Source organism: Pagrus major, chromosome 3 (genome assembly GCF_040436345.1).
Source record: "Pagrus major chromosome 3, Pma_NU_1.0".
NCBI lineage: Eukaryota > Metazoa > Chordata > Actinopteri > Spariformes > Sparidae > Pagrus > Pagrus major.
In genome coordinates, this window is record NC_133217.1 from 9,930,642 (window position 1) to 9,958,591 (window position 27,950).

Here is a 27,950-nt window from a genome sequence, read left to right on the forward strand (position 1 = left end):
CAGTTCAACAAATGCTTTATAAACCTTTTTTTTTTAAAAACTTTTTTAACATTATTTGGATGGCCATTATAAAGCTGCAACCAATGTTTGGAGACCTTTACAATTGCTTAATGAATGGTTTATAAATAACTATTAACTCAAGTTAAATTAACTATACATTTAATATTGATTGATGTTCATTTTTAACATTTATTAATTCATTAATTTTTGGAATGTTAAATTCCAAAAATTTACAAAAATGTACAGTAACTCTTTTGGGCAACTCCGTACAAACATAAATGTCAGAACAACTTGTGGTTTTAGCAGGAATTACATGCTGGAACTATTTCAGACATTCAAATTGATATCAGTCTTCTGGGGGAAGCACTGAACTCTTAAAATGTCCTGTATTTACATGTAGCTCACCTGAAGACAATGAATACTCATACATGACCAGTGTCAAACATTGGCTTTCAGGTCATACAGTTTGAATCTGCTGTACCTTAAACATTAATAACATATTTCATAATTTAACAACATAAAGATAAACAAATGATCACAGACTATTAGCTCTCCCCAGTTGAAGTAGATTATCCATTGACTAATGCTGATTTCACTTCAGCTCCTGTAAATAATTCTATATTTGGATAACTGAGCCCAATCAGGACTCGAAGGCACTTTAAAAAAAATAAAGTAAGTCATCAACAAATCAAACATTTGGCAATTTCCCTCCGCATAAGGGCATAACTTGGTATATGGCTATCTGTGCAATAGACCTGGGTCTTTAGTTCCATGGCAGTAAACTGGAGGAAACTGATGTTTGAAAAAGTTTTTAAACATTTAAAAATATGTTGCCTGATAGTCATAAACATTTTTGAGAAGGATACCCTAAATGTACTACAAGGAACTTTTCACTGGTTATGAAACAGTCTCATTTTAATATGGATGCCTCTATATGACCTACATACGCAAATGAGACCATAAGCTCTTTAGTTTGGTGGTACGGCACTAAAACAAAGTTGACTTTGTTCGCTTTTGTTCACAGGGGCCGCCTGATATACTGGCTCGGCATGTATAGCTCTATTTAGATCATGTGATCACACCTGAGCATGTTCCATTTGCTGAACAAGGCAGTAGCTTATGTGAGAATCAATTAAAGTCACTTAAAAAGGAAATACCAATCTGAAGGCATAGGGGACAAATTTCCTCGTCACGCTGCTGTCAGTTACTGAAGGTTAATATTAGTTTGTACGGAGGCTGATGTATCTCAGTATTGAACTGACATTTGACAAATAAACTTCTGTTAAACTATGAAGTCAGATCCAGACAAAGGCATGGATCCAGGAACTTTGTCTCACTTTCTTTAACATTGCTAGATATGGTGTTTTTTTTAACATTTCCATTCTTTGGGAAAAATGAATGGGTGTTGATGGAAAAAAATCATCCCTATGTACAGTAGGTGGCTGGTGTCTATAAGTACAATATGATGCAAATCCTAGATCTGGTGAGTTTAAATTCTGATTATGCAGTTATGGCTGGTTTCAAATTCAGAGTGACGCAGGGCAATCCAGTTTGATATTGGATTAGGAATTAAAGGTGACTGCTGGGCCTTGGTGCAGGTATACACTCTACTGAGTGCCATTCTTATTTGGTTTTTCTTAAACAAAACCTTTTCAGTAGGATCACATACTGCAAAGTACTGTACAAGAGTGATGGGTGGTCAGTGCTCTCTGCAGGACCGCTCTCTGTTTATTGCTGCCGTAGAGAGAGTCAATAATCTACGGCTGTCTTACCTGCCAACCCTCCCTGCTGTTCCTAACTGCTCTGTCAGTGTGGTGCTGTGTCAATCACTGTCAGCCTCTCCATATCATATTCCTGCCAGCCCATCTACCACTTCTGTCAAGGTACTTTCTCTTCCCTCAGATTTCCTCTCTGAATCCCTCATCAACTGCTTGCCATGATCCTCACTCGTCATCACTCATCAGCTTCCTGCCGCTCACTATCATAGACTTACACTTCTGTGGTGATGCTTGATGAACCTCTCCTGCTTCTCTTTATTATCTGCTTCCTTCTCCTGGTGGGCCCTCTCCTGCTGGGGCTCCTCAGTCATCACCCTGCAGACTGACTTCTCATTGGACTTCCTGTCACAGTCCCACCCCTCACCCACCATGCCCACCACACTTCCAGCGTCACTCAAGTCACCCAGGTGCTCCACCGAGTCACACTTTTCCAGGTCGGAGGCGATGGTCTGTAGGCTGATGACTGACATACAGTCTGAGCCAGCATGCTCCACATCCAGCCGCTCCCTCTGGCCCCAGCCACTCTCTCTGTGCCTTTCCACCCACAGCCTGGTTTTCTCGCCATCTGCCCAGTCGCTCTCTATCCCGCCCACAGCCACACAGCTACTGACATGAATCCCAGTTGCAGCTCTGACCTCAGCCTCAGCACCTACAGGGGAGCTTCGACCCCCACAGACTGCAGGACGCCGGCTGCGGGCCCTAATTCGGCCCCTCTGTGCATGGATCTGCTCGCTAATCTGTTCCAGGTTCCGCAGGGCCACAGAGTAACAGGTTTTTACTTTTGCCACCTGCTCCTCCAGCTGCACCACTTTAGCCTTATGTTCCTGAAAAACAGTGAACAGCAACACAACACTTGACACTTAATAGAGTAGCACTTGTAATACTACTTGTAATTATATTTTGGTTTAAACCATCCAGTTAAAAAACAACTTACAAAAAACTGCTAGTCAAAGCTTTATCATCAGTCGTCATTATTCTACAGTCTAAATGTAATATAGCACAATAGCAGCAATTTAAATATTAGCTCTACCAGTAGATCCATTGATATTCACACATATATGGATTAAATAACTCCACAGTAATAAAGAGGCATTTTTCCATGCAAAAACATCATCAGGTGCAGTTTGGTGTGAGAAAACAACAGTTAATAAATACCAGCTGTTTCAGCTGAATGCATCAATTAGGCTGTTAATGTAACAAGCCTAAACAGCTTGTACGAGATCAGCTGACTCAATTTAGTTCAAATCTTTCAACTTCAAATGACGGTCACTAAAAATTGAATGCTTTCACTAGCAGTTTGTAATGCCTTATGGCCACAAATGTCTAAATGCAAGGTAAATCATACATTACAACACACATTTTCAGGCTGTGTGGTAACATTACAGCTGACAGTAGCTGCAGGTAAAATACATCAGTCGAAAATCATGTGGAATGTCACGCAGAGCCTGTGTCCATGCTCACTCTTGGTCAGCAAGGTCAAATTATTAGCTTGTGGCTTGCCGTATGACCACATGGTGTGTATTTGTTATATTGTTACAAAAAAAAACACTGCTGGTACACACCTCCAGAATGTGATTGAATTGAGCCTTGAGTTCAAAATAAGGTTTGGATTTGAGGATGACTTTCTTCAGGGTTTTCTGGAGGGTCTGGACTCGTGCCTCGGCATCTTGGCAGAGCTGTGTGACTCGCTGGTGCTCCCGCTCACTCCGGAAGCGCTCCTCTTCTGCTTCGTTTACCTAACCAGCACAGGAAATTTGACTGAGAGAAGCTACGCTGCATGAGCTCATAAATCACACATTACTTTTCTGCCTCTACGCCACCATGGTTCTGATATTTGAGTGGAGACATTCAACAGGCCTGTTTCACAGCATAAATTTTGACTTGTCATCGTAGGAAAGGCACAGGTGTTACTAATAACATAAAAGATTCTGTGTGTCCAAGTAAGCCCTGACAGTCTCAAGGATGACAACAAATTGTATTCCTATCCAGCCAATTGGTACAAAATGAATTAAACATTTATTTATTCACTTACTAGTGAACATATTTGTAATAAATGAATAAATGTATCCATGTCTATGTTGCTTCACCAAGATTCATGCTATTTCTAGAAAAAGTATAAAAAAAACTGCTGACAATGTGGAATATTAAACAATCATTAGATATTGTATCGGGAACACTGTTTCTAAAAAGATAGGCAGGAATCTCAGACATACACAGTCCTTCCTGGGTTTGGTCTGTCAAAAAAGTACAGTTAGATAGTTGAAAGAACTATATGTTTTTGGATGGTCTTTCATGCTTTCGATTGTAGGAAGTCCTCTTTACAAAAAATGTTATTTGGTATGAAGGGTTTGCAAATAAAAGTGATTTGTCGCATATGGAGAACAAAATGCTGTATAGTGGTTCGACCAGACTGACAATAGAAAGGGCAGTGAAAGACAAAGATAACCTTGAGCAACAGTCAAATAAGAATATAAGAAATCTTTGGTAAAAGAAATTGGAAGCTTACTATCAGTATCTGTGCAGATTTCAATGGGAATGAGTTCCTGTTTCAGTGTCTGGAGCACAATATTATGGTAAAATCATGATCTAAATTAATAATCAAACAATATTTGGGGAAAACAGATGTTACAACACTATTATCTCCTGGCATGGAGCACTGTGAATCAACTAAATGGGCATTTTAAGAAGTTCATTTTGCTTTTGGGGCAAAAATTATTTCTAATGTAAATAATACATTTGGTGTCTGAATTATACTGTTTTTTATCTATGTAATTGATGGCTATTATCAATAAAAGAAAAACAGAAAAAACATCCAAACTTTTGAATGGTGTTTCATGTCAAAGCCTCGACACATGAAGCCAAATGTATCTACATGGATATTTCAAACTAGAAGGAAGAGATAAAACATTTGTTCCATAGTTTCCAGAGGCGTCACGGCGCACTGGATGCCCCTGATTTGCATAGAGTAGCCAGAATTCAACTTTAATCAAATGAACAGCAGGAAATGAGACACATCTCTCTCAAAGCACAACCTGCCACGACCAGAATGCATTGCTAAGGCTCCCTACAAAGACAATGAATAGGATGCATGATGAACAATGGCTCCTGTAGACACGTACAGTCACGTTCAAAAGTTTCCACCCACTCATAAAGAACATGTATATCATGGAATCTTCAGTTCCAATGATTTCTACAACTCTCATGTTTCTGTTTCTACTTTGTCACAAACACATTCATGAATTTTGGTTCAGTATTTTATTATAAAAATTCTAATATTTGGTTTAATGTCTCTTGGCCATTTTCACCTCAGTTAGCTGCTTTTGATAGCCATCCACAAGCTTCTGGTCGTCCTCTGGCTGAATATTTAACCTCTTCCCCTGACAGAATCGGTGAAGTTCAACAAAATTTGTTGTCTTCCTGGCACATACTTGTTTCTTCAACACAGTCCACATGTTCTTGATGGGGTTCAAGTCAGGACTTTCCAAAACCTCCATTCTAGCCTGATTGATCTATTCCTTTACCACTTCTGATGTGTGTTTGGGATCATTGTCCTGTTGGAACACCCAACTGCACCCTATCTTCTGCTGATGATTTTAGGTTTTCCTAAAGAATTTGGAGATAATATCCTTCTTCATTATTCCATTTACTTTCTTTAGAGCAGCAGATCCACTGGCAACAAAACAGCCCCACAGAATAATACAACCAGCACCATGCTTGACAGTAGGTATGGTGTTCTTGGGTTAAAGGCCTCACCTTCTCTCCTCCAAACATATTGCTGCTCATTGTGGCCAAATGACTGAGTTTTTGTTTCATGTGACCACAGAGTTTTCCTCCAGAAGGTTTTTTCTTTGTCCATGTGATCAGCAGCAAACTTCAGTCGAGCTTTAAGGTGCCTTGTCTGAATCAAGGGCTTCTTTCTAACACGGCAGCCTCTCAGCTCGGGTTGATGTAAAACACACCTGACTGTGGACACTGACACCTGTCTTCCAGCAGCTTCTAATTTATTGCAGATTTGCTTTTTGGTGGGTTTTGGTCGACTCTTGACCATCCTGACCAGTTTTCTCTCAGCAGCAGGTGATAGTTTGCAGTGTTTCCCACACATTGACTAATTTGTGGCGGTGCGCTGTAGGCGATTTGAGGGGGGATGAGGGGGGATGCCGTCCCCCTTGTTAGCAAAATTATCTGAAACGTTCCCACTGGGGTTCTCTTCATACATTCATGGTATGATGCCATGCGGAGGGCGGAACAAAACCTGTAGCAGATGCGACGTCATAAAGCGGCTTCCGGTGGATTCCCAGCGCGTCTCTCATGTAGAGTAGGAGCACAACAAGTTTGCTTGTTCTAAAACTAAAATGTTACTTTTTGTAAGTGTTTTTAGTGTGTCTATTCAGAACATGGTGGCTTATGTTATGTTGGTAATTGTCATTTTTTGTGCTGGTTTATAGTGTAACCATTAGTGAGGTAGCTGTTACATTTCTTGACACCAGCTGTTTTATCCCCCGTTGAAGCACACTCTGCTGGACAAACATACAATTTAAAGGTATATTTACTCATTACTTTAATACAGTTATAAAAAGACATTTGTAGTAGGGAGAGAAGGAAGATAACTGGATAAAATGGAATTGTAGAATTAGAAATGTAACAGTTATGGTTAAGGCGTCAACAATGTTCTTTGGGAGGTGTACATAGGTGTGTTGGGGTAGGGTGGTGCTCCCATTGAGCCATCCCCCCTGTTAAAAATTAACAAATCACCTACTGGCGGTGCGCCACAGAATCAACACCGACTGCCACACATTGCATTTCGTTTTGTTTTTTTTAACGCTATTTAAAAACACAGCTATTTGTTCAGCTGCATTTCCTTTCCCTGCTCTCTGTCACTCACGCGTCTAGCACACACACACACTAGTGATGCGCGGGCCGACCCGTAACCCGCGGGTCGGGTTGGGTCGGGTCAAGAAATGTTCACTTTATTGGCGGGGCGGGTCATTAAGGATTTGATTTATTTATTGTTTATTTTTATACGTATATATATTTATTTTTATTAATATTTTAATTTGTTGTTGCCAGTTTCCAGTGCCACTCGAAGGGCTGTTTTCAAGCACATTTGTCAGACCAGTCAATGACATATTTAACGTGTATTTAATAGCGGCGGGGCGAGGTGAGGCGGGTTGTGAAAATAGATGCGGTTGTGCGGGCGGGATGGAGCGGGTCAAATTATTAAATAAATGCGGGACCCGCGGGTTGGAAAAAACCCCGACCTGCGCATCACTGACACACACACACACACACACACACACACACACACACACCTCCGTGCACACCATGTCTGTCTCCATGAAAATGAGATCATCCCTGGAAATGAAAGCATGGAAGCTTGATATTTGTTGCAGAGAAGACGGCTGGTGAAATTCAAGAGTTCACGAAAGGTTGGTATCTCATGAACATCCCCCCGGCCGTGGACCTGTTCAATCAAAAATGCACTCTTTCAGATCAATGCTGAGCTCCTTAGACTTTCCCATTGTAGTGTTTGTGGCTGAGTCTAATGGCTGTATCAAACAAGCCCTATTAAAATGGGCCCAGAAAGGTCACCAGCTGTTATCAATCAGAATCACTCAGAAGAAGTTAAGAGGCCATGCTACAAAGAAATTTTGATTCACACAACTTTCTATAATCACCAACATTGATTGTTCTAGTTACTGTATGTATATTTTTGATCCAGCAGATTTGGTCACATTTTCAGAAGACCTATAATAAATTCATTACTGAACCAAACTTCATGAATGTTTTTGTGACAAAGTAGTTTGTGTTCCACTCATTCATCACAGAAACATGAGAAGTGTAGAAATCAGTGGAACTGAAGACTGACATGATATACATGTGTTCTTTACAGGGAGATGGAAACTATTGATCTGAACCTTGAGTTCCCTGTTAAGATACTGTTACTGTATGGGGCTTTTATTTCCAGAAACAAGGTCCATTCCTACTTAACTAATGAACTATAGTTACTCTATAGGGCATTTATTTTGAAAAGCAAATCTCATCCTGAGCTTCCTGTTAAGTTACAGGCACTCTATCTGGGTTTTGAAATAAACAGCCTCATCCTGAGTTCCCTGTACTGATAGTTCCTGTCAGGGGCTTTTATTCTGAAAAACTAGGTCCATCCATACTGTCCTGATACCACATAATTACTGCTGGGGGCTTTTATTTTGAAAGATAAACCTCATCCTAAGCTTTCTGTTCAGATACAGTTACTCAAAGTGTTTTTATTTTGAAAAAAAGTAGCCTATTGCAATTAATGGGTCAAGTAGTTGAAAGATACAGAAATGTCCCTGACTTTGCCTGCAGAATACACAAAATTCAGGTGTGAGAGAGAAGCCTGGCTGTGTACCTTGGCAGTAGCATGGTTGAGCATTTCCTGCCAGGTTGGGTCCATGGTGTTTCTGTCTGCCAAGAGGCCCTGCTCTGCCACATACACCATCTCTCTGGCAGCAGTGTGCATGGACACAGCCCTCTCATATCTCAGAGCTGCCTTCTGGGTCTCCTGTTGGGCCTGGGGGAAAAGACAGCAGCAGTTAAAGAAACACTCTAACCACATAATCTACTGCAACAATGAATCAATCATTAAAGGCTGCAAGCAGAGTGGAGCTGATCTCTTTAGCAAAAGGCTGCCACCCAGGACTTCGATCCAAATTGTTGATTTGATGACTTAAAGAACATTTTCATGACAGAAAATTTACAAAAATGCATTATAAAATATCATCATTTGGGTTAACAAGTCTTGATGCAGGCTAAGGCACCTTAACGATATCCTTTCTAAAATGTATCCTAATATTGATTGCATGTATGACTGATACAGATTGCTTTCTGCCTGTCATGCTTGTATTTTGTCAACATCCTAAATTATTCGATTTTTCGAGCTCTATTTTCGGTCAGACATTTGTGAACAGCCGAAACAACCGGATCTTTTAATTGTGATTTGTTTTTTCAGGTGAGAAGAGCCACATGATTGGAGCCAGATAAACGTCTATAGCCTTGTTTCCACCAAGCTGTCAGCTTCAGTTCACAAACTCGGGGCTAACCCTGCTCCGGAACAGGGCGAGCAATCCCCAAGCTGAAGTTGGGGTTAGCCTTATTTGGAATGTGCCAGGATTGTGCCAGTGTGAATCAAGCTGCAACCTCCGGGGGTGAGAAATTAAGCCAATGCGGAAATACCAAAAACTGCAGTTCCTCAAATGGCCACTTGAGGCTGGCTCCAAAAGCGAGTCCATCCCCATTAGGGCCAAAATTAAAATGCCCAACTTAACAGCTGAAATTCTTTTTATATAACTCACTCATTTAAATTATATTAAGGCTTAAAGTTTTGCATAATTAGGGGTGTGGCTGCTTTGAGTTACAGGTACCCACAAGCTGTCTGCTCAGCTTTACCTCAGCTTATTACAGTCACTGAACTTGATGTCCGGTCCGTGTTTGTGGTTTTGATTCCTTTTGGAGAATTTGGAGATTAATGAGCAACTCTTTTAGCATTAACCAGCAGACAACTGCTGGAGCCGGCAGGCTCCGGAGGAGCAAGCCAGAGGCCAGAGCTTCTGGAGGAAAACACCGGGAGTCAGGGAGTACAGAGTTTGTTTTTTTAACTTTTGGGATTAAAAACTAGATTTATCTTCACTCTCGCTGCCATAACGAGCCACAGAGGTGCTGAAATCCACTGTAATGTGGGATAACTCTTATTTGACTGCTGAGTGGAGGAGAAATTAAATATTAACATTACTTTACTTCATTAACGTACAGAGAGGAGATGGGAAAAGAAAAGACACTGCAGGATAACAGAAACAAGTATTTGGTGAGTGTTAACTAGCTCAGATTGACGCACACCATCTGTGTCAGTTGTTGTTGGCTATCTTGCTGCTAATGTAAAATGTATTCTGGCTGTTTGTGGCAAATAAACCTGCAGTCAAACTCACACCAGTTACGTGATGTGAAATTTATTCATCTTTATATGTGAACACAGATAGCTTATTAGTGTTAGCTAGCTTGGCAGCTTCCAGCTCAATTGGCTTGTTTAACTAACTTGCTTGCTTAAGCTCCACCTCTTTGCCCATTTTTGATTAGCTAGGAATTAGGTGGAGTCAGGTGCTGCCAAGATGGCAACGGCTGGTACCACCCACCTCGAGCTTCATTCTGGCTCTTTAGAAACCTGTGGGTGACGTCATAGAGGCTCTGACCACTATTTTTATTCAGTCGGTTAAATACGGGGTTTATGGGGTTAAATGTTTAAATGCTATGAATTGAGTGGTAATTTTACTTTAAACTTGCAAATGACAACTTTTTTGCTGTAACTTCTAATCATTTAGAAGTAAATACTGATTGCACAGTATAATGACTGTAGAAAAATGACACCATCCACTGATGGGCTGGATTTTTCCAGCCCAGAAAATGATGGGTGAATATGGCACAAAGGAAGTGGTCTGCCATTGAGCAACCCAAACAGGGAAGAAAGACTGTTTTCTTTCTTATTTAAAAAGTTGCATAATCTCACTTCAGGGCTGTTAGTTATCATATTTATTTATATGTGTGTTTTAGATCTCCTTTCAAAATAAAATTTCAGCGTTGCTGGTTTTTATCGTAATTGGAGTACAAAATCACTCAGGACATGTACATCAGAGAGCTCTGTGACAGCCTGGAGGAAGGTGCAACTGTATTTGGGAGAAAGCTGTTAAAGGCAAGGTTACTTTGATCACATGAGAAGTTCTGACTGTCATTTCTGCATGAGACAGCAGCAGGAAGGCGCGACTGGATGGAGAAGGTGAACAAAAAAATGTAAGGTCGCTACTGAATGATTAATGACTGCAACACGGTTTATGATGAAGGCTTTTTTGATCTTGAGTCTTTATATGAAACATGTTGTGGTAGTTATAATAAAGAATGCAAAGGCTGTTAAAATCTGCACATGTTCACCATTGATGTGATACTAATGGTATTTTTCTCATTTTCCAATTTGCAGTTGTATTACTACGAATGACAGTGTTTAAACGTTTAGATGAATTATGTATTATTTGCTTTATTTCTATTAAATTGACCTCTTTTTACATGCAATTTTCATCCATTCAATTACAGTAAAAACTAGAAGGGCACGTAGTAGAGCACATACCTCCACTAAGGCCCAATCAAACCTAATCCAATATCAAATAAAGGATATTTAAATCCCCTAGATGCAGATTTTTATTTGGATCTGCGTCATATTGTACTCAGTCAAAGCCAGTAACAGCCATCTTAATATGCCTGATTCTTTTCATCAGGATCCATACATTATTTCCTGAGAAGTAGGTGATGCAGAGAGGACCCAGCAAGTGAACCTGGAGCGAGTTAGGGTCTTCTGGAGGTTTGCAGAAAGACATTAAGTTAGGTATAAAAATCCTACACCGAGCACCAGCACAGACTCTTGCTGAGTCATTTTAAATAGCCATAACATCATAGATAACTGACATGAAAATGTATAAATAGATATACTTTATTAACCTTAAGATAAAGTGGGAGATTGTCGAGCTACAAACTCGCACACTGAATTTTGACTAGTTGGACCTATTAACCTGCCGACTGAGTGTATTTTTCTCATACTTATTCATGAACACACACTAAAGAATCATGTGCAGCGACTACACATACCTCTTTGGCCAGTCTGCGGGCTTCATAGTAGGGCCTTGCTTTCTCAATGCAGGCACCGAGCTGGGAGCCCTGAGCATTGAGTTTCCTGGCAGAATCAGTAAGAATCCTCCTGTAGCTGGACCTGGCATCCTGAAGGTAGCACACCCATGACAAAACATTGCAAATCACAATCTGTGAGGTGTTATTATGGATCCCACCATAGATATAGAAATGTAGATACTTCATTGGCTGCTGGATCGCACGTCAACATCACTGACATATTGAACCGGTCAACTGGTTTCTCAGTGAGTCTTTTTATATTCAAGGGTCTATGTCAGGGGTAGCAACTAAAATTCAAATAGGTCCAGTTAGAGAAAATTTCCTCAAGCAAAGGTCTGGAACATCATAATGTCTAACTTGCATTATGATTTAGTGTGATATATATTGAAGTAGCCTAATAGTTGTATCAACGTCTGCATGTAATCAACAACTGACTGTCAAATAAAATAAAGAAAGAACAATTCAAAAACATTTCGACAATATTTATTGTCACTTAACATTTAATTATACAGATATATAATACTGTAGATATGTATTATTTTCTTCTCTCTTTAAGGAAAAAAAGGGCTGCATTTAAAAATAAAATAGTGAAAATAAATAAATAGCTTTTTAAAAATTGTGCATCTTAAAATAAAGTACTTCATTTTTGAAAAATAAAATAAAGTGTAGCAGCAGCTTGAGTTTCCCTTTTTCTTTGTTAATGTTTCACATCTTAACAGTCTCAACATATTTTACAACAGATAGATCCCAACACATCTTAACAATTGAACAGTTTTACAGTTTCTCTTTCATTGAGCTCTAGCTTGTCCTGCCAGGATTTTAAATCACACATGTGCTGCTCATTGGTGAGCCTGGAACGATATTTAGTTTTAAAAATGTTCATTGTGGAGAATGAATGAGTCTGTCCATTCTGGGTTGAAAGCCCTGTTTTCGCTGTCCACTTTTCTCTTCTTAGAGAGCGCAATGTGTGGTTATTTTTCTCTGTTGTCTCCGGCTCACTCGTCTCTCTGTCTTCTCTCCCTGTATCGCTCACTCATCTTTCCATCTGTCACTCGTTTCTCACCTCTTTCATCTGTCTATTCAGAGTCACAATGTTTATTGCCTGGAATGCACAGATTTGATTGGCTGAGTAGCATCACGTGTGATGACTTAACTCGCATGCAATTGGTCAGTGGATTTCCTCATCCGCTAAACCAGTACCGTAAAGTATAAAAAAGCTGCGCCGGTCAAAATAGAAGCGCCCAGTCAAAATTTAAAATACTTAAATAATTTATTGACTATAGGTCCAGGTACATATAGGACGGCGTCTGGGTCCAGACTCAGACCGCGGTCCACCTGTTAGTGACCTATGGTCTATGTGGAACAGAGAAAAAGTGTTGTCTCCACTTACTCAGAAGTTTTGCTATAATTGCTGGTAAATTCACAAGAGAGGAGTGTGTTTGAACATCAGGCTTAACTGAACTGATTACCCTTATGTGGTGAAAATAGTTAATTGTCATAGGGAACTGTAATACATTCTGTTTGTCAAACATGGTTTTGGTTTATTTTCCTTGTTTAAAGTTGGGGAAACATGCCTATATATATAATTTAATGTGCTAATGTGCATAAAGTGGGAGACAAGAGAAGGATTTTCTTCACTCAGGGGAAATGTACCTAATGGACATCAGTAGAGAGGAGAGGGGAAAAGAAGTCTCCTTAGTCTTCCCCACATTGATGCAGAGATTGTTTGCTCTGCACCAATCCACAAGTTCATCCACTTCCTGCCTGTACACAGACTTGTCGTTGTTGGAGATCAGTCCAACTACAGTCTTGTCATCTGCAAACTTAACTATATGATTGCCCAGGTACCTCGCAGAGCAATCATATGTGAGGAGTGTGTACAGCAGGGGGCTCAGGACACATCCCTGTGGGGATCTGATGTTGAGTTTGATGGTGGAAGATGAGATGCCCTGGATCTTAACAGACTGTGGCCTGTTTGTCAGGAAGTCCAGGACCCAGTTGCAGAGAGATGGTTTTAGTCCCAGCAGCAGCAATTTGTTGACTAGAGTTTGCGGGATGATAGTATTAAAAGCAGAACTTAAGTCTAGGAAGAGCAGCCTGACATCGGAATCCCTGCTCTCCAGGTGGGTGAGAGCAGAGTGGATGACAGCTGACACTGGCGCTTCCTATAAGCATACTGATGGGGGTCCACATTGATGTTGATAGTGTCCTTTGTGGGCCAAAACCAGCCATTCAAAGCATTTCATGACCATTGGGGTGAGGGCCACCAGGTGATAGTCATTCATGCTTTTCACAGCTGAGTTTTTGGGCACCGGAATAATAATGGACATCTTGAGACAAACATGCACCACAGCTTGGGAGAGTGAGATGTTAAAGATCTCCAGTGATCTCCTTTGAGCTCCTGAGCACAGTCCCTCAGAACGCGTGCCAGGATGTTGTCCAGGCCTGCTGCTTTGAGGGGGGTTGATCCTCCGCAGCGTACCCCTCACATCCACAGCAGACACACTGAAGGGCAGCTCACCTGGTCGGTGTGCGAGCCTGGTGTTGTAGGAGGGGTTGAATGACTGGAAGCGGGCATAGAAGGTGTTCAGAGCATCAGGAAAAAATGGGTACCAAGGGTATTCAGCACCCCTCCCTTTGAAGTCCGTGATGCTCTTTATGCCCTTCCACATGCTCCAGGGGTCGCTGGTTGAAAAATGACCCTGTATCCTGAGGGCATAAATAGCCATCACCCTTTTGATGCCAGCCTCCAGTTCCCTCCTCGCTGCTCACAGTGCCACTGCATCTCCGGACCTGAAGGCTGAGTCCCGTGCCTTCAGAAGAGACTGCATGTCTCCATACAGCCAGGGTTTCTGATTGAGGCAGACGGTTATTTTCCTGGTGATGGTGACGTCAATACATTTGCTGATGTATCCACAAACAGATGACACATATTCCTCCAGGTCCACCCTGTCCTCACCAGTTGCTGCTTCTCTGAATACCCTGAATGCCAGTCGGTGCACTCAAAACAGTCCTGGATCATAGAGACAGCTCCACTGGGCCACACAGTGATGGTCTTCTATGTGGGCTTGTTGTCTTTGAGCGCAGGATGATGAGCAGGAACCAGCAGGATGGAGATGTGGTCAGAAAAGCCCAGTTGGGGGCAGGGCACCGCTCTCTATGCATCCCGTCTCTTGGTGTACACATGGTCCAGCGTAATGTTTCCTGGGGTTGTTAAGGAGACATGCTGGTGATAGCATGGCAATGTTTAAAGGTAAAGTTTTATTCACCTTAAATTTAGCCTCCTTTGCTGACTTCCCCATCCTGGAAGTAGTGGCTGCGACCAAATTAAAACGCACCATTAGCTTGAGTAAACTTGTTGATTTCTCTGGTTTGAACATTATTGGAAAAACTTGGGATAAATACACAACTCAACAAAATATATATCAGAGGTCGGGGTATTTTTAGTCATTTTAATGCAGAATTTTTACATACTGTACTACACTTTTAAATATTTACATTTAAAAAAGTAATCATAAATATTTTATGGTAATTTCAAACTTAATAACAAAAATTGGTCAGAGCCGACAAATGAGTGAACCCACACCCAGACGGATTTGCTCGCCACAAAACATATGCACAAGCACGGACGTAATTTGGGGGGGGGGACACAGGGGACATGTCCCCTGCACTTTTTCAAAAGGCCGTTGTGGTCCCCTGCAGTTTTTACCGTCCAAAAACAATGTTAGGCTATAGTAAACAGAGACCCGTCAAGCACTAGGACCAAGCGGAAAACGGCCACTCAAGCTGAAGCCTGTTTCCCTTAGTTTAGACTGCCCACAAGCTCCTCGATTGGCTCTGCCATTTCTTGTGTGATTGGCCGTCCCCGCTGTCACTCCATCTTGCTTGCACACTGCTAGTTACCCAGGAGTCCTTATTAATCTGCCACAGTAAATTGGGCGTTTGTTCTGCCTGGGTCACGTCAGCTAGAAGGATTGTAATATCAGAGGTTTCATTTACATTAACGTTTGAATCGGTGTCCATGTGCGTGCGTGCGTGCGTGTGTATGTGTGTTTGGTAATTAGGCGCAGCCAGGATGTCTAAAAAAAGAAAATAGGACATGAGAGACTTCTTTAGAAGTCAAAGTGTAAGTTACTCAAAGAAATGCGTTACACCCATCCTGCAACTGGCTCCCAATAAAGCAGCATATCCACTTCAAGATCCTCCTCATCAATTACAAAGCTCTCAATAATCTTGTAAAGTGTCTTTGAGTTGTATTGAAAGTGCTGATAAATAAAATGAATTGTTATTAATAATAATAATAATAATAATAATAATAATAATAATAATAATATTATTATAACTGTAGAGCCTCAACAATGCAAAGATTTAAAAAAAGCTTATATTTAATGCCAAAGAGATACACTTATTTTCATGTATTATTTTTATGTTGAAAGGCAGCAACTGTTTAAAAAAAACATCAACAATGAAAGATTTAGGGAAAAATACAATAAAACCTCGGATGACAAATGAGATTTTATACATCCAAACTCATGATAATTGTGAAACTAAGTTTTTTCCTCTATAACCGTATCATCAAAATTGAAGATTGTTGCACCCCAAATTGTCCCACTGTTTATGTCATGCATCAATATACTTTTGTCAGGTGACGGATAGTAGAGATGCAGAAGGAGATACAGGAGGAGAGGCTGGAGGAGATGGAGGAGAAGAGGCTGGAGGAGGTAGAGGAGAAGAGGCTGGAGGAGATGGAGGAGAAGAGGCTGGAGGAGGTAGAGGAGGAGAAGCTGGAGGAGATGGAGGAGAAGAGGCTGGAGGAGGGAGAGCAGGAGAGGCTGGAGGAGATGGAGGAGAAGAGGCTGGAGGAGGTAGAGGAGGAGAAGCTGGAGGAGATGGAGGAGAAGAGGCTGGAGGAGGGAGAGCAGGAGAGGCTGGAGGAGATGGAGGAGAAAAGGCTGGAGGAGGTAGAGGAGGAGAAGCTGGAGGAGATGGAGGAGAAGAGGCTTGAGGAGGTAGAGGAGGAGAAGCTGGAAGAGATGGAGGAGAAGAGGCTTGAGGAGGTAGAGGAGGAGAAGCTGGAGGAGATGGAGGAGAAGAGGCTGGAGGAGGGAGAGCAGGAGAGGCTGGAGGAGATGGAGGAGAAAAGGCTGGAGGAGGTAGAGGAGGAGAAGCTGGAGGAGATGGAGGAGAAGAGGCTTGAGGAGGTAGAGGAGGAGAAGCTGGAGGAGATGGAGGAGAAGAGGCTTGAGGAGGTAGAGGAGGAGAAGCTGGAGGAGATGGAGGAGAAGAGGCTGGAGGAGGGAGAGCAGGAGAGGCTGGAGGAGATGGAGGAGAAGAGGCTGGAGGAGGTAGAGGAGGAGAAGCTGGAGGAGATGGAGGAGAAGAGGCTGGAGGAGGGAGAGCAGGAGAGGCTGGAGGAGATGTAGGAGAAGAGGCTGGAGGAGGTAGAGGAGGAGAAGCTGGAGGAGATGGAGGAGAAGAGGCTGGAGGAGGTAGAGGAGGAGAAGCTGGAGGAGATAGAGGAGAAGAGGCTGGAGGAGAGAGAGCAGGAGAGGCTGGAGGAGATGGAGGAGAAGAGGCTGGAGGAGGTAGAGGAGGAGAAGCTGGAGGAGATGGAAGAGAAGAGGCTTGAGGAGGTAGAGGAGGAGAAGCTGGAGGAGATGTAGGTGGAGAGGCTGGAGGCTCACAGGTGAGGTTGAAAGAATAAACATATGTTAGTCATGAGATTAAGCATTGTGACAAATGTTAGGGTGATGATAATCTGTATCAGAGCTTTCAAAGTTCAAACACCATGCATCTATATATTTTGTCAGATGAAAGAAGCAAACTGGCCAGGTACAATTTTATATTGAGGCCGGTGTACTAAAAAGTCTGTGTAAATGTGTAAATGTATTATTTTATTGGTAAGAAATAGTAGCGACTAAGCAGTGAGTTCATGAGCTGGGTCAGGAACTCACAGTAGGGAGGGAGTGACATAAACTAGTTTATTTGGCAATATTTTTTGTCATTATTGTAATTAATTAAATTATAAGTTGCTCATAGATATTCCACCTTTTGTTATGTTTATCTTAGCTGGATCAGCAGCAGCCAGGGGTCAGTGGATGCTCAGGCAGTAAAGGAGCACAAGATGGAAGAGCAGAAATGAGGTCTGTTTACCATATATTCCAAAAATAAGTGTAAAATTGGTGGTACTGAGTTGGAGTGAAGTTGACTAACAAGGTGAAACACAGTGTAGGAACACATGTCCATCGCCTCTGCATTACATTGAGGCCCCGTTGTTCTTGTTAACTCCTTTCATATGGATGAAGACGATTTACAGGCTACAGGCTGACACCTTATATCCTGGCAGAGAGGACAGTGTTTTCCTGGACCATAAAGACTTCAAATGAGGACAGTTTTAATTAATTTACAACTTAAACTGTGAATGAACTTTCTCTCCCCTCCAAACAGATAAATTGTTCCCTCACAGGTCAGTCTGAGTAAACATGGAGTTACCTATTCTCTCCACATCAGGAGGGACCGGAGCTATCTGGTCATCAGAGACTGTGTTAATACAATGTCTTTACATTTGGAAATTAAGTAACACGTCTGATGTCTCTCTCTCTCTCTCTCGACCTCTTTGTCTGTCTGACTTCTGATCCACAAACACACTCTCCAGAGTGGACACCAGACACCTTCTGACTTGTGTTCTATGCTATTACTCTGTCTTCTGTTATTTACGACACATCTGGTCTCACTATCTGTGGGACATTCCATTCAAATGGCCTCTGTATTCTTCCAGATTTCAGACCATTTCTAATTAACCATTAAGTCAGTATCTCACATTCTTAGTTCTAACACATTAAGAAACAGTAAAAGAAGTTCATAAAACTGATCTTTTTCCCGTTTCTCTACGATTAAGATTGACTGAGATCAAGTTTTAATGTTTAATCTGTACTGTGTTCGGTGGAACCACAGCACCTCCTGATGGTGAGTCCTGGTACAGTTGGACGAGAAATATTCTGTTTAATATGTTCATGGTTATAACCAGTAAATGACTCTGATATGTCTTTGTTTAACAAGTATTAAGCAGAAATATGTATAATTGATTTTAATCACGTCATAATCCTTTTCATGATAGACAAAGTACATCTATTAAGCCATGGTGAGATTCTGTGAAAGGTGAAGTACTGTTTTGTAACGTTTAAATCTTGGAGACAAAAGCCGGTAAGCCCCACCCAGACACCCCTCGATTTGTAAATAATAAAACAGAGAGATCACGTCTCTCGAGTCCGTTTTTAGTCAGAGTTTAAAGTTCAGTTTTAGTTTTCAGTTATTCTTTAGTTTAAGTTTTCTTTTGTTTTAAAGTTTTCTTTTGTAACTTATTTTTGAAGCTCTTTACTTTACTTTGAAACACGCTCCAAGACAGCGATCTCAGCAGAAGTGCTCACGCGTTGATTTTTCTCACTTTTATATTTTTCGCAGTATTGATTAGCTTCTTTTATTAAGTTTGTACCAGAACAAAGTTCTGTTTTAATTCGTTTTATACAGTTAAGTATCGTAACCTGCTTTTGAAGAAGTGAACTTAATTTAGATTATCTTGCATTAACTAACAACGGAAGATCCGCCTGATCAACGTATCATCCTCAGTTATTTTATTCAAGAAGTTAAATTTAGTTTACAAAGTCAGAGCCTGAGAACCACTCGAAGAAACGAAGAAGAACATCTTTATCAATCATCATCACGACACTACAGCAACTTGCTGTGTCCGAGACCGTGCAAGCGGTTTCCAACGAAAGACAGACTCTTTGACAAGCCCCCAGCGCTCGCTAGCGGTACCATCCCGCTGGGCATTGAGCCAAGATCTGCACCGGATCGGTACGGGACCAGCTGCCCTCTTCCTAAGACAACGGACCGAGGTGCCCAACCGACTGATACCGGACGAGCTGACCCCCGGCCATTGGACCGGGACTGCCAGCTAGAGCCGCAAATCACCCGAGGGAATCCGCTGCCGCGGACTCCGCAACTCTGCTAAGAAAGTAGGCTCTCCATCACTCATAACAGCTGGATTCACACATGATACATGAGACGGTGTATATGGCTCTGATTATGATCTTTTAGCTTAAAAGAAATTCGGTTAGGGTCTCATTAGTATTAAAAATTCCTCCCGTAATCTTTAAATGCTTCAACCTAACTCGTGATCTCACCATCAGCCCATATTCCACTAATAACCCATGACTTAGTTATTCCATATTTCCTGTTACCTGTTGTTATTCATATAAATTGCCACTTCATTTATTTAACCTGAATTATTTAGTCAATAAACATATTTAACCGTATGTCGTTGTCTGTGCAGGTTTGTTTTTAATGTGGAGAACCGATGGATATGTGTAGAATTCACTACTTCATTTATGAGATTGAATAAATTGATCTGAAATTGATTAGAATTGATACAAGTTAAACTTGTCCAGTTGAATTTGATTAATTACCTCCGGATTATTCAAATAGACAAAACAACGGAGGTGGTGCCCCATTAACGAGTGTTTTATTAATCGCCAGTGATTAATAAATTACATTTATTATTAGTGTATCTCCTACAACAGAATTGGGTGATAATGTTTTGCTACATGCTTTACAACCATTCAAACCAAAAAAGGGAACAGTAAACTTAAAAGTAGCAATAGAAAACTAGAAGAACTTGTGTCCCCCCACCTCTGAAATCAAAATTTTGTCCTTGTGCACAAGTAATCACAGACAACTGCTCTGTAGTTTATTTATCATTACAAAAAATTATCAATAATCAATAACACTTCAATCCATAAACATCTATTGTTCAAGCACAGTTACAGCAACTAAACACTACGGTACACTCAAGCATCAAACAAAACAAGCATGTGTCGTGTGTGTGTGTGTTTGTGTCTGAGTGCATGCGTGACAGAGAGAAGGGGAGAGAGAGGCAAGATGGCGTGAGCTCGTGGAGATCACGTCAAGTAAAAGCTCAAGCTGCCAGACATGGCATATCAGTGGGTACGTCACAGCAGGGGCTCGTCAGCAAGTGACCGCAAGACTTGAATGAGACCATGGTGCCTTTAATCACAGTGTGGTTTTGGACAGAGCTGAACTCTGTGGTTCAGAGTGAGGTGTGTGTGTTACCACATGCGGCTGAGTGAACAATGGCTTGGAGGCGAAGTTAACTCCAAACGATCTGTTCACCTGAGGGTGTGCATGGATGTGCGCAGGTGTGTGTGTGTACATGTGGATTATTAGAGAGGAGAAACAGAGAAGGAAAAAGAGATAACGCTCGGAGCTCGATTACCTTCCTCAGGTCATTGTTCCTTGGAGAAAATAGAAATGCAGCTTATTGTGCACTTACACGGCAGCACAACTAAAACTCAGTCCATAGATTGCTCAAATAAGCTCTTGATGAGCATAAAAAAGGCAAGCAGCAATCACAAAACTTTAGAATAGAATAGAATTACTTTATTGATCCCAGACTGGGAAATTATTTTGTCACAGCAGCAGTGGGTCTGTACATAACATAAATAGAAAGCAAGATATATACAATGTATATACACAGTGCAAACTATACTATAAACAATAATAATCTATACAACTATACAAGAAATAAACAATTCCTATGAATGTGCAATAACAGAACCAACATATACTTATGAATGTGCAATAACAGAACCAAAATGTACATATGAGTGTGCAATAATAGAACCACAGGTAATATAAATAGATAAATAGACTTAAAAGAACCTAAAATGTGCAGATGTAAACATGTTAATAACGGAGTAAAAACAGTAGAGAGATCAGAGATCTCTCTGTCAGGCAGAGGTGAGAGAGTTATTGTATGAAGTGATGGCTTGTGGCAGGAAAGATTTCCTGTATCAGTTGTTATGACAGCGAAGCTGAAGCAGCCTTTTGGAGAAGGTGCGCTGCTGTCTGACCAGTGTGAGGTGGAGAGGGTGGAGAGGATTATTCATGATGGATAACAGTTTTTTCAGTGTCCTCCTCTCCACCACAGCCTCCAGAGTGTCCTGTTTACAGGACTCAACGGCCCACAAAACTCACAAATGCAGCTCATTCCCTCCGTGTGGATGAATGGCGTTGCCGCTGTAGCGTCCTATCAGTGGGCTGACGGTGGCTGTTCTCAGCACTGTAGCGGAGCAAACTCAGCAGCAGTCTGTTTCTTCCTGAGGAAAATTCCTTATTTCTACAGAGATTAGATGCTGCGTTGCACAGCGTCTCCTCTGGATCTGGAACGTGTTTAGTAAACACAAAAACAGTCAGTTGCTCGACCTGCAAGGTTGAAGACTGTGGCCTAGGGTAGGTTGAAGTCCAAGTGTTTGGGTGCTCCCTTTTAGCAATTGTTGCACAGAAGAAAGCGGGAGGTCCCTGCAGCAACGTGTTACGATGAGAAACGCAGTGAGTAGCGGGAGAGCAGCTGCACTTAAGATCTTCTGACATCATGGCCATTCCACCGGAACTGAGGTGCATTTAGGTACGTCTCAGCCAATGGGAGATAAGAATTTCAGTTTGGGTAAATCTCACAATCAGGTGCATGGAGGCTGCATGTCAGGTTATTGGTTTTACATGCAGGCCTCTCTACTGTCCTCCATGTGGTGAGGTCCCAACAGCACCAACCTGTTCACCCAACTTTGCTTCCACCTTCCTGCAGATTTCACCACAGGAGACAGCATTAGCCCTTTCACATTGAACAAAAAACCCACTACCACCCACTAATATCTGCTTTTGTCTTCAGTGTGAATGTTTATAACTGGCATTTACACCTGCATCAACTGACTTTGTTATAGTCACAGCCTTCGCACCTGTTAACATTGTCTTTTTTGGTGGGTCAGACTCAATGAATCAACCATAGTATTTAGAGTTCATGCTTGTTCTGCCGACGAGTAAAAATCAATGTTAACTTCTGATCAACATTAGCTAGAGTTAACTCCCTGGCTACAGGCTGACAAAATAGTATGTTTCTAACCCGTGACAATATCACAGATCATTAAACAAAATCAATCTACATGCACCAGATCAAACATAAAATCCTGCTATTACTAAAACGGAAGTTACGTGTAAACATACCTGCACATTGATTATGTGTCTATACATCGATGCTCCACTCTGATCGACACTGGCCAATAGAGACGTGTCTTACATCTTTCAGCCTGGGTCCCGCCCACAAGATGCAGCTCAACAGCAAGCAAAAATGTTTGATTTGCATTAATACATTTTTAATCGCAAATTTATTTTACTGACTTAACTTACTTTTTTTAATTGCAGTATAATAATAAAGACACAAAAATAACTCCATACTGGTTCACCCAGTTTGTGTCCACAGTAGAACTACGGTTGCCATGGAGTAAATGTGGGGCCGGCACCTCTCTCATAGAGCATTGTGTATTGTATGTGGAAAAAACAGTAATACACATGCTCAGGGTGTTTGTGTATACATTACACTGTAAATCACAAAAATTTGATGACAACTGGGGCTTACAGCCTGAAGCCCCACTACAGCGTGATTTGATATTTCAGACTTGATTGGCTAATATTTCAAAGCGGAAAGGATGATTGGCTGGCCACTGACACAAGGTGTGAACTTAAGCTAGTCGGCAAGAAGTGGGGAGACTGTAAAGCTAGCTAACTTGTGAAAATGAATGAAGTGGATTTCATGCTGGAGCACAGATTTGAAACCCTGAATTTGCAGGAGAAGTTGGAAATAAGTGCCTGGGTGCCCACCAGCCAAGGGATATTGTCATTACTCAAACTGGATTCAACATGGACTTTTTTTCAGATTTAACTGCTTTTGCCATGTTTTTCCCTGGCGCCCCAAATGTTTTTTTCATTGCTCATGCCAGAAGTGGACGTTTTGTACAACACTTTGCAAAAACGCTGCATGGATGCACCTGGGGTTAGCTGTGCGCTCACCCATTTCAAGGAGAATGTACAGAATATAACTCAGCAAACTGATGAATTAGCCGCTCGTGATGAAGCAGATGAGCCAGGCCGACAGGTAACCAACACAGCACCAGTAACGGAGGAGGCATGCGCCACAGTCATCTTTCAGGTTGAACAGAGGCTTTCAAAGAGTGATCACCTGATTGCTACAAAACTGGTTGGCAGCTCGCTCTTCCCACAGTTTGTCCTATCATTCCCAACAACTGAGCTTGACTGTGCTGTGAAACTGTGGCCTGTAGGAACCACGGAAAAGTTTAAGTCTGAGCTGACTACTCTGTACCGTCACACTGAGCTTTTCACTGGTAAGACGGCCCTGTCTCTATCAACATCTGTACATGAGAACAATTTAGAGGAGGCTTTTTCTGAGACAGTCACTGCTGAAAATCATTATAACGGTTGAGAATTTATTTGAAAGAACATATTATTTGTAAGAATTAATAAGTTAAAATATAAGTTAACATTCATATTCATAAAAACTGTTAATATGTTAAATATGTAGTTAAAAGGAGAACTGCATTTCATTTCATTTCATTAGGAGTTACATTAAAAACAGACTTCATTACCCAGGATGCTCTAGGAGCAAAAGGTGAACGTGACGTTCAAGTTTTGTGGCAGGAAGCTATGCTGTACCTCTCGTTTAGTTAGCACACGCTATATGTATGTTTTTCTTTGCCCCTTCTTTACTCATTAAAGGACGTCTGAATGGAATTAACAGTCTCACTTCGTCATTTTTAGTTATAAGCTGATTCTGCTACATTTTTTGGTGCTGAAACCCAGGAAGCAGGAGATAATGGCTGATGAAGACGGAGACAACGAGGGGCGACTGGACGGTGGGGAACAACTTACTGAAAGGTTAAAAAGAAAGCATTGGACAATACAGAGTTCCACCACGAAACTGCTGAATCAGATCGATGCTTAACTATTAAAGGAAGACCCGAACGTTGGCCGTGTGCGAGAGATGCTGGCTGTATTGTCAGCAAAGGAGGACAGCTTGCACGAGCTTCACCGCGTAGTGGAGGAACACACTTCGCTGGAAGACGTCGAGGTGGAGATCGAACTCGCAGAGGATTACAGAGACCGCATCATCGGTAAGAAGGCGCGAGCCCACCAAGTGATCAGAGCACATGAGACTGTGAGTAACGACGATCCCCGGCCTGCTCGGCTAAGTGATGTTAGCGGAAGCTCCGCCGGCTCTCGGTACAATAACCCGACCGTGAGACTGCCAAAGCTGATGATCGATAAATTCAACAGAGATGTAAGTTTATGGCAGGAATTTTGGAGCCAGTATGAGACTGCCATTCATAGCAATGATGCCCTTTGCAAGTTAACCTACCTGAAAACTTACCTCACTGGAACTGCTGCAAAGGCAATAGCAGGACTCACACTGACAGACAGTAACTATGATGCTGCAGTTGATATACTTCAAAGCAGATTTGGAAGGAAAGATCTCATTGTAAACGCCCATATGTCAAAGCTGCTGAATCTCACTCCTGTGAAGAAGTCGTATGATGTCAGTGCATTGAGGCAGTTATATGAGGACTGTGAAATTCAAATCAGAAGCCTAGAGTCACTGGGAGTGGTATCAGACACCTACGGAGGTATGTTATGCCCAATACTGCTCCAGATGATGCAGGAGGACATGGCTCTTGAGTACAGCCGTCAGAGGGGAGATGAGGATGAGTGGAAGGTGCCTAGTGTGCTCAGGTTCCTGCAGAAAGAGGTTCAGAGCCGAGAGAGAGCTTTGCAAATGATGAGATCATATAACCAGAGAGAGAACCAGTCTGCTCACAAAACATACAGCAAATCATATTCAGCCAGTGACATGAAACTAAAGAAACCAAGCATGACATCTGCAGCTGCACTACACACTGCCAACCAGACAACACAAAACTGCCTGTTCTGTGATAGTGCTGAACACAAATCTGAAAACTGTCCAGACCACCAGGTGGCAGCATGTAAAGAAAAGCTGAAGAAGCTTGGCAGGTGCTACGTGTGTTTTGGACCCAAACACATCGCAAGGTTCTGCAGGTCAAAGGGCAGGTCATGTGCCACATGTGGAGGCAGGCATCATGCAGCCATTTGTGAGAAAAATGAGGCACCCCTACCTGCTGTTTCTGCCGACATGGACTCTGTTATTTCCTCAGTAATTCCTCAAGCAGAAAAGAGCAAGCCTGATAATGAGAACACTGTGCTGCTACAAACCGCCAAGGCATGGGTTGTAGGGCCGACAAGCAGGAAGATGGTCCGCTGCTTGCTAGATGGAGGCAGCCAGGGGAGTTTTGTGCATGAGAATGTGGTGAGGGCACTGCAGCTACCTGTCATTAGACAAGGGACATTTACCCTTCACACATTTGGCTCCTCTGCTCCAACTGTGAAGCGCAGCATAGTGAAGCTCAGCTTGGAGAATGTCTGGGATAAACGGCAGAGCATTGAAATAGAGGCAGTTGTGACCCCCAAGGTGTGTACAGCGTTGATGAAAGTCCCTGGTGAACATATACAGGAAGAGATGGAAAAGAGAGGTCTCCAACTCGCAGACTTCGCTGGAGATGACAAATCTGAACTTTCTGTGCTAATATCAGGCTGAGTAAAAGACTCACAGAGAGCCTGGTGGCACTGGAGAGCACCTTCGGATGGGCAGTACAGGGCCCAGTAGCAGTGTCCAGCATGACAGGGACAACATGCATGCACATTCAGCTCAGTGAGGATGCACAGGTTGACGAACAGCTGCATGCATTCTGGGAGCTTGAGTCCCTGGGCATCACAAGCGAGAAATCTGACAGCCCAGAGGATGTGGAAGCATTGCAGCGGTTCAAGGATACCTCCATCTTCAAGGATGGGCGTTACCAAGTGGAGTTGCCATGGCGACAAAACCCTCCTCCACTCCAAGACAATTACCGCATCGCAAAAAAATGGCTGGAGAGTTTGAAAAGAAAGCTAAGAAAAGATGTCACACTACTGCAGATACAATGAAGTAGTGGAGGACTACTTAAAACAATGAATGGCTGAGGGTGTGCTGAGGGAGCATACATCACCACCAAGCAGTGAGACATATGTGACCCGTCACGAGAAAACCAGGAACAAGTCGGCCCAGCACAAGTCGGGAAAACAAAGAAAAATTTATTTTTTTTAAAAATGTGTGATTTTTGTTTTTTTGCAGAATATGTAAGTTGAAATCAAGAAGAAGCCACTCCATGTTTCAAATAATAGTATCGGTGGTTTTAAAACTTTAAACTTTATATTTGAATTTGGGTAGTTTTAGAGTAAATCCTCGCTGCAGCTGGGACCTACTTGGGAGGAGGGGTGATCTCTTTGGCTGAAAAAAGAACAAAAGCACGTGAATAGCCAATCAGCTGCACGTTAAAAGGGTCTCACATGGCTACTTATGCAGCCGCTCAGCTTCATGTGTTCTCATCATTGAATGAAGATGGACCAAGAAAAACGCATTGCAGAAGAGCTAAATCGTGGCTGTTACAGTGCAAATCTTTTTCAGTACTTCTTCAACAAGACAGATTCTTCTGGTTATGCCGATGCCGATTTCACTTCTGATTCTGAACCCGAACTAGAAGATGAAACTAAAGAAAACGACGAGAGCGACTGCATTACTTTGGAGAACATCCCTAATCTACAGTTGACTTTAGCCGAAGATAAAGACGACGAAGAATCCCTTGGCCTCGCAGCGGAGGAGCTGGAGCGTAAGATATCAGAAGCTATATCTACTGTAACATTTGAAGGCGACAAAGACAGAGAAATGGAGAAGATCCTTAACTTTGACTGCAAATGCTACGGAATAAGAAAGGAGAATTCTCTCCTTGGGACACAGTCGTGTAGCCACAAACTTTGTCCAGAGCTTATGTACAACATACGGATGGATTCTTTAGCTGCCTAAAGAGAGTGGCAGGACATGAGAATAATTGGACACCTTGAGGCAAACAGACGTACAGTAGTTACTTCGGAGATGACTACATCCACCAAGAAGCCCCCGACGAAAAGAAAGCACCCCCGGACCTCTTATTTAATCGGAGGCATTGAAGTTTGCAGGAATACTTTTCAGTTTCTTATGGGGTGAGTTTTCATTAACGTCCAATTTATCTATGTTACGTTATTGTTCATTCAAAGACACACACATGGATTACAAACATTTTTTTTTTCATGCTAGACGCCATTTTTTAATAATCCACTGTGAGTTTTCAGTAATGTCCAAGTTATCTACGTTATGTAGTGTTCATTCAAAGTCACATACAGGGATTACAAACTGTTTCATTTCTTCATGCTAGACGCCATCTTTTAATAATCCACTGTGAGGGGCGAGTTTTCATTAACGTCTAAGTTATCTACGTTATGTAATGTTCATTCAAAGTCACACACAGGGATTACAAACTGTTTTATTTTTTCATGCTACGCCATCTTTTGATCATCCACTGTGAGTCCAAGTTATCTAGCCTACTTAATTTCATATGGTTATACCATACATGTTAATAGCTAACTCAGTATTGTCGTTTTAAAATGCAAATGATATGCACA

At 41.9% G+C, this 27,950-nt stretch overlaps 1 protein-coding gene across 1 annotated transcript in view; it reads right to left on the reverse strand.

Annotated features, from left to right (window-relative positions):
* Positions 1-1,625: 1,625 nt before the first annotated feature.
* sh3bp5lb (SH3-binding domain protein 5-like, b) overlaps positions 1,626-27,950 on the reverse strand; it is a 40,661-nt gene continuing 14,336 nt past the window's right edge. The window contains exons 3-6 of the mRNA XM_073463512.1: positions 11,442-11,570; positions 8,167-8,328; positions 3,341-3,514; positions 1,626-2,602 (exon numbers count right to left, since the gene is read on the reverse strand). Of these exons, the coding sequence (XP_073319613.1) occupies positions 1,982-2,602; positions 3,341-3,514; positions 8,167-8,328; positions 11,442-11,570 (1,086 nt within the window). The 3' untranslated portion in view covers positions 1,626-1,981. The remainder of the gene's footprint in view (positions 2,603-3,340; positions 3,515-8,166; positions 8,329-11,441; positions 11,571-27,950) is intronic.